A 14,417-nucleotide genomic window follows, 5' to 3' on the forward strand; every position below is an offset into this window, starting at 1 on the left:
ACAAGCCTGACTGATAAACAGTTTGTAACAGTGGTGATAACCATGATGTTCATGCTGACAGGCTGGGGCAACGGCAACATGAGACTTGTCAATGGGCGGTGAGGAGTAGATGATCTCCCCTTTCTCCTGCCCTGCTTGGGTGGATGTTGGGAGACCCTCAGCTCATAATAAATAGCAGTTATGATTGGCTTATGATTAGCTTGTGCTTCCTTGGTCTAGCAATCAAAGCAGGTTTTCCTCTAGTCACCCTTCTCCCTTAGCAATTCTCCCTCCCTTCAGCACAATGGGTAAAGGTGCCTTGCTTTGCTTTGGCCATGGGACAAAGATGTAAGGGAGAGCTGGAGAGCTTGGGTTTCTTTTGTCTCTGCTCAGGAGTGGTGGCACTGATTTCCTGCCTGGTCACTCCTCTGAGCCCTATCCTCTGCCAAGATGGGCCTCCCACCCTTTCCCCAACCACCTTTGGAAAGGAAAGCTTATTCATAGCAGATCTGTAACTAAACCCAAACTGATCCCCTTCTGGCTCTTGAACCCCTCCTCTTAGTCCAAGGTTTGTGTATACCGTTCAGCTTGGCCCTGGGTAATTACAGCGAGTACTTTATCTATTTGCTCTTCTCAGTTCTCTCACCTCCTTCACCAGTATCTGAATGTTTTGCAAGAACTTACCTGTTACACAATAAGCCACTGACATCCACTGTGTCTTTTTTTTTGTCTCCTTCTATCCACCCGAAGTTTTCTCAGCTCATTAAAATCTTCAGCTCACTGGGTCCTGAGAAATTCCCCCTTGTGGAGCAAACGTTCTTCCCAAGCCATAAGCAGATGGTGAGTACCTGTGCTTTCTTCTGACTCTAGCATGGGCAGGGGAGAAGCAATGAACGTGAGTTGTTTATGATATGTTGAAGATTTGGGATGTGGGCAGAAAGAGATGTTTGTTTCACAACATCAGTTTGCTTGGCCTGTCATGTCACTGCCATCCATGAAATGTTTATCGGCCTGACTAGGTACTCTGCGAAAACTGGACTTCTCATAAAAGAAGTTGTTTCAGCTTGTAATGTTTCCTTTGACCAGTGGCTCTGGGGCTCTAGTCTTCCTGTCAACACCTAAATATCCTGTGTTCTGCGTGGCTACTGGACACTGTCCCAACATCTTAGGGCACCTTCCAAAGAGGTATGCACAAGTGCCCGCTGCACTTGGCTTTGGTCCTGGAGAATGTGGTTGAGTGGCTTTATTTAAAACTGTTGATGTCTCATTTCCTTTGGGTTACAAGGATGACTAATTATTGGCAAATTTTTCCTCCCAACTTACATTGGTCGATTAGTGGCTCTTTTTACCTGGCTGGAGTTTTCTTGAGACCCTCTGTTTGTGAACCATGACCCCATGTGCAAGGCACCAGATGGCTGAGTTTATTTCCCTTTGATTGAGAACTCAAGTGGGGTTTAGAGCCTGCAGGTTGAGGGTATTGCAATATCAAACTGGAGCTAGAAACATTCAAATCCCTCCATTCCCACAGATTCCTTGCTATGCTGTGGGCCAACCACAATGTGTAATAGGGTGTGGGCACCTGATGGCAGAAATTGGTGCCGAGCGGGAGCTTCAAAATGCTAAAAGAAACCTCATTTAGATTCTTGCAAAAAATCACACTGGTGCGCACTAGCTACCTGAACGCCTTGAAATGTCCTTGCTTTAGCTCTGTGTTCCAATTCTCTGTGCCCTGTAACTGTCCTGAGGGGACAACAGCACTTCCATACCTCAAAGGCACATCATGAAGGTAAGTACGGTCATACTGTGAAACACTCAAGTAATGCAGTGGTAAGAGCTGTATTAGTGTTTAAGACCAATAAAAAAATGCATGGTCCTTATACATTGAGCAAGAGTTGGTTATAGATTTTTTAAGAAAAATTAGTTCTTAAATCCTGTTGCATTTAATCACCACTGATTTATAAAGAGGGATTTGTGATATGAGTAATGCCTCAGGACAGTTTTGACTTTGGCTGACTATCACTTCAGGAATGGTATTTTTGGAAGATTTGATTAGGCTTTTCATTACAAATATGTTACTTGGCAATTTAGCATTATTTTTATTTCTGGAAATCTGACTCCTCCGCATGTAAACACATTTATTACTGGTATAGTAGTTTGGTTTAGCAAAGCACTGATCTTAATTTCATGTATTTGTCATCTTTATAACTTATCACCTACTTGCAGATGCTATTGCTTACTTCCTAAAGAATACAGGAACCTTTTTAAACTGTAGATAATCTCATCTGAACACACACTATTGTTGACATGCAAGCTTAAGTAATCTGATTTAAATCAGTCACTTTCCAAACATTTACACAGGCAACAATCCACTTGGGCAAATTAAGACCTGCCCTTCCCAGGTGGGGGGTCTGCCCTTCTCTTCTGCCTGGGGCAAATGAGTCTGTGTAACTTCCTAAGATCTTTCTAGATGCATCTTCACAGTATCCTGGGCTGATAGGATGAGTGTAAGGGGCTGAGAGTGTAAGTGCTTATGCCAGGCAAGCTGTTTTGCAGCCATCACTCCATCAAATGCTTGTGAAACTTGCCCACTGTGCATCAGCTTCTCAATGTGTCAGGAATCATAATGATATCCCCTCCCCAGTCTTTTCTTTCCTTTCCTGGAGATTTTTTTCAAGCTATTCCAATTAGCACTGGCACTTTGGTGGCTGACCCCCCCTGGAATGTTAATAACTAGAGTTATGGTGTTACTTCTTTGCAATGTGACATACTTCAAGCAATGAAATTCTCACATAAGAGACCCTCATCCCTCTATGTCTAAAACTTTCCAAAGCTTACTTTCTAAACCTTTGGATGAAACACAGAACAGATATAGATGTCTGTTTCATTCTTTCCTCCTTGTGGAGAATGGTGATTTTTCCTAAAGTAAAAGTGACATAAAGGAAATTTCTAACAGCTGTTTTGGAGGCCCATATTAGTGAGCATTTTAATTTAGTTGAAAATGCTTTCTCTGAAGCTTCCTTCTCATTTCAACAGGGCATTTTTACCCAGCCTTAAGCATAAAGGATGCAAGGCTCTGACATTTCAGAGCAGAAAAGATCTGAATGATGAATCTCCATTTTCTTTGTTATGGGCATGTACCTTTTGACCGTTCCCCCTGTTTACTAGAAATAAAAGCAAATCTGGCAACTATTCGTCTAAGGCCCTACTGGTGGTGCTACATGACTTAACCATAATGACTGCCTTGCTCCGTAGTGACCCCCTATGGCCAATTAACAAGTGGGTTACGTTAACTTCAAAAAGAATTTTTCACCTCTCCTGGGCTTATGACCCCAATAACAAGCCTTCAAGTGATCAGACTCTTAGAAAGAGGGAGGAACTACTGGATGTCGTCTTTGCCAAAGAGCAAGAATTGCCAGAGGTAGAATGTCTGCTTTGGGCCCAATAAACGGTATCAAGAAAGGGAAGGAAATGAATAAATCCACTTGCAAATCCATTTGTGTACATTTGAAGTGGACAGAAACTAACATAAGTGAAGCAGAGACAGAATGTCTGTGATAGAAATAAAACCACTTTACTGTTTAGAATAAAAGGACACTATAAAAAGTGAACATTATGCAACATTACCTTAAAAGACAATATACATTCACTGAATATAAAATTTATAAATAACATGGAGGAAAACTGTAAACAGTGCTAGAAAATTTAGCAACAAATACATTCCTTCTGGACAAGATTTTTCACGCAGGTTTGGTTCCTTCCCCAAATTTCCATGACTATCAGGAACAGCAGAGTGGCTCTATGAAGGAAAGACTGTCAGAAAGAATGAGAAACCAGTACAGGCAAAGCAGCAGCATTTAGTGGGTTGTTAAGCTTTTTGTGAAGACTGGTAGCTCCAAAAGATACTTATTCCAAAAAAAAAAAAAAAAAAAAGGTTTTGCAAAAATTTTGTCCTGCCCTTCCTTCTAAGCTAGAAAAGACATTATAAATATTTTTTTTCAAAGACATCTGAAAGAATGGAGGCTTGTTCCCATCGAGGCTTTTACTTCAAGAGTCCTTACTGTGAAAAACACCAGTGTGTTTGCCATCAATCACCCTGAGGTAGCACTTTGCTCCAGCCAGTATGAATGGGATCTGGTGATACGTTTAGGTTTTCAAACAGTCCTATCTAAAGGATCTTGCAGCTTTTCAAAACAGGAGTTTAGGCCTAAAATTGTGGTTTTGTTGCATGAAAGGGAGGGGGAAGCCTCCCACAGAGGGGGGAGCACTATGTCTCAGCAATTCCAGGAGAACTTTATTCAGTGTACTCCAAGCACAGATCTCCTCCTGCTCTCTACCATTTTGGAAAAGGAAAATTGAATCCAATCACTCCCAACCTTCATATATATATATATATATATATATATATATATATAGTGATTCTAAAGGGGAAAGCACTCTCAAGCAAATAAGGAAATTGTCTATAAATAAGAAAACAAAAGGCAACAGCCAGAAATGACCTATGCCCTTTTAAAATTACTTATAATAGTGCTGATGTACGTGAAGTATAGGGGGGGGAAATAAAGCCTCCTCTTGTACATGCCCAAAGGACATGTTCACATGAGATGTGCCATTGATAGTTCCCTCTAACCTTTGGTTTCAGGGTGAGGTGAGAAGCATGGGAGAGGTGATGTGTGCTGCTGCAAGCCATTGTATGTTCCAGAGCCTAATATTTTGGGGAGAATGTCATACCTGCCTCCTCACATCCCCATCCCTGGCATGCCCACATCCTGCATGGCCTGTTCTGATGAGGGAGAGTTTTGTCCATTGGCAAGCAGAAGTGACTTAGCAGGACAGGAGAAAGGAGAGAGTAGACAGAAAAGGAAGAAGTCTTTGAGTCTGATTTAGAGCCTTTTCAATCCATTTAATGGCTCCCTCCTGCTTCAAGGGAACCTTCGGTCAGGTTCTTAATGCAAGAACAAGCTAAAATTTAGCCCAAGAAATACATGTCCCTGATAGCATGCACAGAAACATAATTAAGAAGCTTCCCAAAAGAAATGTATTTTTACTGGATTCTTCCCCCTCCTTTTGGCTCCACATTTTTAAAAGCCTTAAGAACTGTTTCTTTACACAGCAAGGGAAGAGATTTGGTACCAAACCCCCACCCTTGCCGGTCTAGCTATCTGCATCTCAGAAATATTTTACCGTCTACAATATAAAATGGGTATTCACTTCATTTTCTGGTAATGTGGTTGCTGTTTTGCTGTTTACAAAGCACATAGCTACATTATATCCTACTTTGGGACACAAGTCCTCATAGCATTAGAATGCAAATATTTTCACAATAATTTGAGTGCAATACTGTGATGTCTCAGCTAGCTAAATGAATCAGTGACAGGTAAAATATGCAGAGCTGCAATTAAATGAAAATTCAAATCGACACTTCACTGCATTGGGGGGCACTCTCACTTAGCCTCCGAAGCCGTGAAAAGTGGCTGCAGCTCAAAGAGACGTCCGCTTGGCAAAGTCGCCTTGAGCTTGAGGAGGACCATCTCCAGCGATGCCGACTCCACACGACGCAGACAGTGAGGGTGGAACCATCACCACTGGTGAGGCTGGCTCCACTCTGCCCTTGGTGACCCTCTGAGATTTTGTCAGCAGTGCACAGCTCAAACAGAGATTGTCCCCCTGCGTCCAAAGCCAAGTCCCGTGTTCTGCCAAAAGGGGCAACATCCTTGACCCACCACGCGATCCTATGATGGGTGCTGTGAAGCGCCCTACTCTCCCTCTCATCTCCAACCTATCATTTAGGAGTAGTCACAGGGAAGAGGATTTTTGGAAAGTGTTCCAAGCCTGAATCACAGGAAAATCCAACAGACTCGCAGTGTGTTTTGTTCTGTATCGGCACTCAGAGCCGCTGGAAAAAAAAATACACAGCAAACCTAGGCGCCTCCTACATTAACTCTTTGAAAATGCCCTTTGAAGCTCATCTTAAAAATGAAGCTACAAACTTTTTGCTGCAACAATTCATCTAGGGAATGGGACATTTCAAGGCATGTACATCTGCCAGAGCTCTGGTAGCACAGAAGGACCACAAAAATTCATCAGGACCCACCTCAGACACCCATTCCTTCCCATTTAGCAAAGAGGCCCCCAAACAACTCCAGTAGTTGTGAAGGTCACTGACTACAAAATGCTGTTTTGCCCCAGGCTGGAATCACTCCAGCAGTTTTTCCTGCTGGTGGCAGCTCTGCTTTCTAAGTGGAATGAGTTGAAGATATATGGAGACTTAAGATAAATAATCATAATAATACAAAAATGAAGTTAAGCGTAATCTCCCTGCCCAAGCCCTCCCCGTCCAAAACTCAGTCACCCATTTTGCCAGCGCCCCTTCTTCACCATCATTAAAACTTAAAATACTTTTATTTGATAAGAAAAATTATATTATAGTTTTCTTAATAAAAAAAAAATAGAACGAAAAAAACTTCTCCAGTCGACAGCAAAGCACAAGACAGTAAGGCTCCTCCTCCCACATCACTGCAGGACACAGTAATGAGCACATGCACAGAGCTATGCTTAACAGTGCCTAGAGGGGAAACAGCACTTGACACAGAAGGAATCCTCTGGGCAGCTGAAATTTTATGATCCCAGCCAGCACATATTAGAAGACCACTTTTCCTTGCCTAGCCCCCACACACACTTCCTTCCACTATATAAACAAATGTGCCTAGTATAGCTGCAGGGGAGGAACCGTGGTGCTAGGGTACAGAGGAAACAATGACTGTAGCCACTACTGCAGATACGCTGGAGCTTCAATATCTTAAAAACAACTCACTGACTCGGAATGTCAATATTTCTGTCTTTAAAACACAATCAAACCATTCTTTTGTTTACAACACCAAAAAAGTCCACGTCCTGTCAAAAATAGCTTATGTCATTATGTGTATATACATCTTAGTTCAGCAAAACACTATTTTGGCAATAGATTTTTTTTTTATAGTAAGAGCTCTAGCAAGTCTCCCCTTTCCCTCTCTCATGTGATTGATTTACAGTTGGTATTTTCGTATCTGTTTAGTTTAAGGTGTTTACAAGCTGTTTTTCCCGTTGAAGCAAAGCTGCAAAGATCTCAGGGACCAATGCTGCTCAAAACAGGATGGCACAGCACTTCATCTGCTCTCCTGCAGATGGATTTACCTCCCTGAACACAGGGGATGTGGCTTTTGTTTTTTAAACAATGAAAAGATGAAATACTCTCTCCTTTGTTCTGTGGAAAGCCAGAACTTTAAATGTGCTGTTACATTCACACTGTGACTGAATTAGCTAGGACAATCAGTCAGCAATGCTTTTACCAGATGATGTGGTCAGACACACCAGGTGAATTCTCCCACTGCGGGAGTCAATCACATTGCCAATCTCTCCCACAGAGGAGGATTTCTTTTGGACATTATTTTTTCCAAGGTTGAGGTTGGGTTTCTTTTAGGTTTGTTTCATTTGCCAATCTGATTAATTAAACCTGTTTTCCTTCAAATAGATTTGTCTACATATTTTCAGCACTTAGTGCATGAGAAGGGGGTGAGGGGAAGCCAGCACATAGAAGAATACAGTGCCTAATCGGCATAGTTTTTAGATTTTTGTTTTCCTAAAAAAATAGAGATTATATTGCTACAGCTAATGATACATGTAAGAGAGCAAGAGCTCCATCTTTTTTTTTTTCTTCCATTTTTCCCTCTGGTGTGCAAAAGTAAGCTCCCAAATGTCATCTGATCAAAATGAGTGGTATCAAAAATGGAAAAGGTGATTACAACAAATTCAGTAAGGTAGCACAGACTTTTTTTTTCCTTTTTTCCTTTTTTTTCTTTTTTTTTTTTCTTTTTTTTTTCCGTAAGTGTTCGAAGTGCTAAAATTTGCAAGAAAACAGGCACTAATTTCATTGTCATCATCATGATCTGGTAAGAGTTAGTGTCCAAAGGAAGATCAGCCACAAGTAAGGGAGAGGGGAGATAAGGAAGGGATAATGCACTCAGGGATCTGTGGCATTGATGATCGTTTTATCTGGAGGTGCCCATCCTCTATACCAGCTGCAGTAACCTTCTACCCTCTGGATGCAGGCATAGTGCTTCGCTTGATATCCTGAGTGGCCGAAGTTGGAGAGCATGTCTGTCCAAATACACTCATTCTTGGAGGTGGCAAAGCAGGGCAAATAGTAGCAGGGCCTGATCTATAATTATAAAGAGCAACCAGGTAAGGTGACATGGAACAACAACATTATATAAAAAGACTTTTTACTAGAAACAGGGATTTCAAAATTCCTCTCCCTAGAACCTTACTTACTAACTCAAAATTCAGCCTCAGTTTAGTAAGCACATAAGCATGTGCTTAACTTCACACATGCAGGTAACTCCAGAGTCAAAGGGGCTTCTCAGGTGAAGGAAATTTGAGCTTATGTTTATGTTTTTGCGGGTCTGGGTTTTTTGTTCATGAACAAAATCTTTGTGCCATTGCTAGGATTTGAGTTTTAAACTATTCAAATTGTTTGCACGGGAGAAAAAAAAAAAAAAAAAAGCTGTCCCTATCTTGCCAAGACTTTGGTACCTGATTTCAGTCATCTGCAAATGATTTTGCCTGGATTCTAAAAGGCTTCTCCAACCCCAATTAACTCCAACACAGAATTACAAAGGCATATAGACACTGCATCTTTATTTGATTATCTCTTCTCTGCTATCAACTAAAGCTACGCTGTTTTGTTTTCCCTGCAAAAACTGTTGTCCTCCATTTTCTTTCCTGGCTGTTCACTGACATCATTGGTATCAGCAGCCAGGGTGAACAGAATTGTAGGGTTCTAATGTCTTAGTACCACCCAACTAGGAAAAACAACGTACCTTGCATCCACAGCCCAGGTGGTAACGATGATTGAGTCCTTTACGCTGGGACAGAGTCAGCCGGTCCCACTTCTCATACCAATTGCACAGGCCAGTGTAAACCTTCCCTTCGTACACGCGGCCTTGAAAACAGAGACATGGTCACAAGTTAGCACTTCACAGCTCAAGCGCTTTGCTCGTTTCCTGAGACCACTAATGCTCTCAATATGTTTGGCTTCAGTCGCTGTTCAACAACTGCTTTCTTTTTTATGAACTGGCTCAGGAATCGCTGGCCAGCAAGATTACAGCACTTCTGCACGTTAGGAGTGTTGTGTCAGCTGTAAGCACCAGCAGCAACATGTAGGTGAGTAATACTGTCAAGCTTGTCTCAACAACAGTGCAAAACTAAGTGAATTGACACCTTCGCGAGAAGCAAGGCTTGGCAACTGCCATGTCCTTAGCAGCTGTATGTATAGAATGGACGATGTTTTCATCATGAAGCGCATTGTCTTTTACCTGTAATCAGATACTGGTACTTGTTGACCTCCAGCTTCACTCCACAAAGACTCTCAGATGCTTCTGTGTAGATATACTGAACATGAGGCATTATTTGGAAGCCCCTGTACATCTAGAGAAAGAATAAAAAAACTTTAAGTCATCTTGAGATAAAAACTTTTCATTTCAATTCTTTACAATCTATATTCCTTGACCGTCATGGGAGTGAACTCAAGCAGTGAACTTTTAGTGGTTAGGATGAAGGACTGACAGAACTAGCTGGACTCTGAGGGAAGTCCCCCACTGGATCTGCTCCCAGGACAGAATACCCACCTGTAACAAGGCACTGCAACTCCACGCAGCAACCACTTTTCCCACTCCCATTAGTTCCAGTGGCATGAAGTGAGCAGTGCACTGACACTGCAAGCTCTGCCAACATCCTGAACATTTTTTTCCTTTACGTAGCTTATAATCAGGGAGAAATTAGTTCAAGTTTGGATTCTTTCTCCTTCATGTGATTTAAACTATTTATTCTGAACTAAGGGATTTTTCTTTTAAACAATGACCCTATTTTCCAGTGTTGTTGCTATAAGAATATCAAGCTTTTGGTGCGTGATCTAAGTCATCATCCCAGATGCCTCGTTCTCAAACATCTAGCATGTGCTACGCCTGATGACCTCAGCAAGGATTTAATGTTTCACTAACTAAATGAAAGCAGAAACAGAATTCTACCCCACCTCCTAAAATTAGCCTGGTACTGATGGGTGCCATAAAGAAAATATCATGTATACATAATTCCGCTATGCTTCTTCCCCTTTTTCATAACCTTTAAGTGGAAGCCAAGATACAATTCAATTTAATTGAAATATGAACTCACAGATATACTGGCAGTTGGAATCAATCAAGAATTAGCATGTCTCTCTATCTGAATTGACTTTACTGCTGCAATTTATGGAAACTCATACATGCTTTGAAGTCTGTGCACAACAAAGAAACAGCCATTGCATGTGTACATTGGACCCAATAAAACATATCCTATTTTGGAACACTGGGGATGATTTTACTCCAAATCTCATCTTTCAAATTTGGTTATCATTTTAAATTATTTGGTCTCTTTTTCCCCACCAACTCTATGAAATGCCAACTTCTAAAAGTGGAAAAAAAAAAGATTCTTTTAAGAAAACAATAGGAGGCTGAGAGAATCACTGTTTCATATCATTTCCCAGCCTATACTTCTCTCTATCAGCTTTACTGATAAAGAACACATTCATATTCATTTTAACTATTAATAAGGTGAGGCATGAAAGGAAAAAAAAAATCCTAGAAAGTCCCAGAGCTATAGATTCCTGCTGCTGTGTCACCTAAGTGGTAGTATTTTCCTCCATGATGTATTCTGTTCCTTGAAGTCCCCTATTACCCTATTACCCCAAGGTATGCATCCCCACTTGCTCGTCTTTCACTATCCACCCCCACTCCCCCACCTAGAAAACAACAACCCTTTTTCTTCCACAGAATTCATCAGTGCTATTTTTTCTGGTGTTAGCAGCCTGCTTCAAACCTCTATGAATTCAGTGAACAGATGTCTGTTGATTTAATGGATTTTATACTAGACCCAGATACTGCATATAAAAACAAAATACTACTAATTTTTCTATGCACAGATGTCCAACCACCTTCTGGGCATCCAGGGAGTGCCTGTAAGTTTTTTTTTCCATCCTTAGTGACATTACCCTAATCAGCATGTTATGCAGTTATCACAGTTCAGTAACAGCACTGCTGTGTACAGTAAAAGACATTCCAGAGGGTTTGTGTTTTCCAGCCTTCCCTCTACACCCTGCAAATATGCAAGGAAAGCATTTTTTAAAATTAATCATGATCTGTGAGCTTCTGTTGACACAGTATGTTTGGAATAAAGTATCATGTCCTTAAGTGAGCAAAGTCTTACGCTGAATATGGAAGAACTGAACCTTGCCTCATCTCTACTTTATTCCTGCAATTTTGTTGGTATGGGATGACCTACTCAGATTTTCCAGTTACCCTCAAAACAGTTGAAGATCTAGATTCTGGCACAGGCATCCTATGTGTCCTTGGATGAGTTATTTAGCCTTCAGTGCACTTCCATTCCTCATCTGCAAAACAGCTCTGCCTTGCCTCACAAGGATACTGTGAGGAAACACACACTGACTAAAGACCATGTGTTTAGACCCCACTCTAGTGGGCGTTACAGCAAGAAGCTATGATAGCAGTATCTAAGCAGATAAGACTAGCTAAGATAACAGCTGGGGCTGCCCAGCCTCTCCAGCCAGTGCATTATCTACACTACAGAGAGCTGGATGCTGTGCACGTGCAACACCAGTGATCGGTCATTCAGAGCGCTAAGCTCCAGGTAGTGTAGGACTAAATAAGCATCTGTGCTACAAGGTTTACACATGCACAAGCATGCTTTGAGCCCATGATCCCCCCTGCAGAAAGGGCCTACAATCTAGGTAAATCACTCCTCTGAGGAGCTGCTCAGGTCCTTTCTACAGGACCCTTGCATCTTTCTACGTAACTCCTTGCCTCTAAGGTAATGCTGAACTGGGATCTGTTTTCCATTTAATTTCCTGTTCACACTCCCATGGGGACAGCACTGGCATGGTTGCTGAAGGAAGCACGCTCAGCCCCTCAAAAAGCCCTTCAGCTCTACCCCAGTGACCCTCAGCAGTGCCAGCAGCTGCCGTGTTCATTGGCCCAGGGTTGGGGCCAGACGGGGCCCTCATCCTCTGATGACTCAAGAAAACTCACTACGACCTTGGTCCTCAGGAAGAAAATGGAAATTTGACAATCTTCTACAGATGCTTCCTTTCAAAACAAATAAAGCATGTTTGGGGGACACACAACACATCCTGTAAGGGCTATTGGACCAGTCAGAAGAAGCCCAACCATAAAGCTAGCCTCTCTCCTAACTGCTACCCTCGGAGTCCTCCTGTGGCCACAAATGTGTATTTTTGGAAACATAATGACAGGGAACCAAGTATTAGCAAGAGTCACGTGCTGTTGCCTGCTAGTGCTGCTCTATTTCCAGCTGTGTCAGCATTCCCCTTCGCAGCCCCCTTGCTGCCTCAGAAACGCACGTGCAAATACTGTAGTGGTTCCTGCTGCATGAGTAACTTCTCCCTGTGACACGATGTTCCTCCCTCCATCCCTCCCATGCAAGGTCACACCAGATGCCATGGCTTCCAGTCATCTTGCCTAACTTCAGCTCCTTAAAATTTAGGTGTTTCATGTGAAGTAGACATCCCTCTCTTGTCAAATGCCAAGGAAAGGCAATTCCATAACAACTCAGCCCACCCTAAAAAAAAAACACAACTCTACAACTATTAGGCTGAATTACACTTTGGCGGGTCCTATCCCTCTCCATTGACAATCAAGAGTGCAGGGAAGACTCAACACCTCATTTTAGTCTGTCTAAAATTAAACTTTAATCCCACCCTACTTCTTTCCTCTTGTGCCTATCAGGTTTCACCCCTTTAAGGCTCACCCCTAAAGACTCCCTTTACAGACTAGCAACAAACCAAAGAAAGCCTCCTTGCTTTTGGCAGCCTGTGCTGAGCGTTGCCATGGTCAACCAGGGCTGTGCGTGCACATGGAGCAGAAACATCCTGTCTCCTTGTTTCTCTTGCAGTTGCCTGAAATAGCTTTGGGCCACGCTCAGAGTGCACTGCAGAACATGCATGGGTTAGATCAGTCCTGTGCAGACCTCTGACACACAATCTTGAAATATTCTTATATTATTTGAGATTTGAAATATTCTTAAATTATTCTTAAATTATTTGAGAAAGCAACGACGGGAGTACTTGAAAAAGCACAGGGCCTTTTCAGGGCTATGGGCTGACCTTATGCTCTTACCTAGGCCCCAATCTATTTTAGTTACGAAATTCAGCAGTAAGTTCAGCGGTGTAAGCAGGAGCAAGAATCGGCCACAGCAAGCTCAAGGAGCCCACGGAAGAAATACAGAGATAGTTTGCTGCCTTTTAAGGCTCTCAATGCTCTTCAAAGTCAATTCAGTGCATGCTGCTAGACTAAAAGGCGTGTTTATTTTTCATCCGCAGGTGCAGGCGGGTTTATAGGTGGCCAAAAAACACTGACATGTTAGTTTTATCTTCAGAGCTGTTCCCATGCAGCTGTGCGGAGCCATAGTTTTCTTTTCAGCAGGAGGACAGTCAGCTATCACTGGGGTGAGCAAGGGAAAGATGTGCTGCGTCACTCTGAGCTCCCCCACTGCACGAAGCCGAATCTCTCTTTATGCTGAATCCCCTAAGCTCAGCAGAAAGGCAGCAGGGTTTCAGAGAAGGCACTTGGTTTGTTTGTTTATCAGGAACTATGTCCCTGGGACATTCCAGCTCCACTGAGCACTTTGACTGCTTCAGGTTCCTTCCTGCCAAAGGTCACGGTTAAATGTGCAAGGCAACATCTCACCAACCCACCGTTTACGTGGTAGGACACCACATGCCAGCAGAGGCAGTCTGACCAACATACAATCTCCCCTTTAAAATCACTCTTGCCTTTGCTGGACATGTAGCTTTCCAACAAAATGCTGTGGGACATCTCCTGAAAAAAAGGCAATTGTTCTCTTGTGGTCTTGGCGTGAGGAATTTATGGATTACTGCAGTCTCTGCTGTAAACACTCTGGGCCTGTGATGCAGACTAACTCAAGGAAAACAGCCAGGACAGGCTCCGATGTCTTCTTTAAAGATTGACACTATGGTGTCTGGTGAGAGGAGAGTGGTTGCTGCTCCATGCAACATGGTCACCTTGCCTGGGCTTGTGCTCTTCCCCTTGCCAACAGACACAGAGAAGCCTTTTTTTTTTTTTTTTTTTTAAGCTCAACTCGTAACAGCTACAGTGTTTCATCCTCTGACAACCTTTTAATCAGGTTCACAGGAATGTCAGCATGCCTCTTCCCAGGGTCAACTCCATTACACAAAGATGGACCACCTTTCTTGTTCTGGCAGTGGAACATCAACCATTTGGGTTGAATTCTGAGGGAGCTGTAAGTTCTGCTAGTGCTAGACCAGTATCTGACGACAGATTACGCATTTTTCTGGGAAATAAGCACTTGAAGTCATT

At 42.5% G+C, this 14,417-nt stretch overlaps 2 protein-coding genes across 2 annotated transcripts in view; one reads left to right on the top strand and one right to left on the bottom strand.

Annotated features, from left to right (window-relative positions):
• Nucleotides 1-14,417, top strand: part of SYN3 (synapsin III) — a 234,639-nt gene that overhangs the window by 104,294 nt on the left and 115,928 nt on the right. Inside the window, exon 8 of the mRNA XM_066996909.1 lies at nucleotides 730-819. Within this exon, the coding sequence (XP_066853010.1) occupies nucleotides 730-819 (90 nt within the window). The remainder of the gene's footprint in view (nucleotides 1-729; nucleotides 820-14,417) is intronic.
• The window catches only part of TIMP3 (TIMP metallopeptidase inhibitor 3), a 37,423-nt gene continuing 26,531 nt past the window's right edge, over nucleotides 3,526-14,417 (bottom strand). Inside the window, exons 3-5 of the mRNA XM_013180857.3 lie at nucleotides 9,330-9,441; nucleotides 8,835-8,956; nucleotides 3,526-8,173 (exon numbers count right to left, since the gene is read on the bottom strand). Coding sequence (XP_013036311.1) covers nucleotides 7,976-8,173; nucleotides 8,835-8,956; nucleotides 9,330-9,441 — 432 coding nt within the window. The 3' untranslated portion in view covers nucleotides 3,526-7,975. The remainder of the gene's footprint in view (nucleotides 8,174-8,834; nucleotides 8,957-9,329; nucleotides 9,442-14,417) is intronic.

The sequence above is a fragment of the Anser cygnoides genome, chromosome 1 (genome assembly GCF_040182565.1).
Source record: "Anser cygnoides isolate HZ-2024a breed goose chromosome 1, Taihu_goose_T2T_genome, whole genome shotgun sequence".
NCBI classification, from domain to species: domain Eukaryota; kingdom Metazoa; phylum Chordata; class Aves; order Anseriformes; family Anatidae; genus Anser; species Anser cygnoides.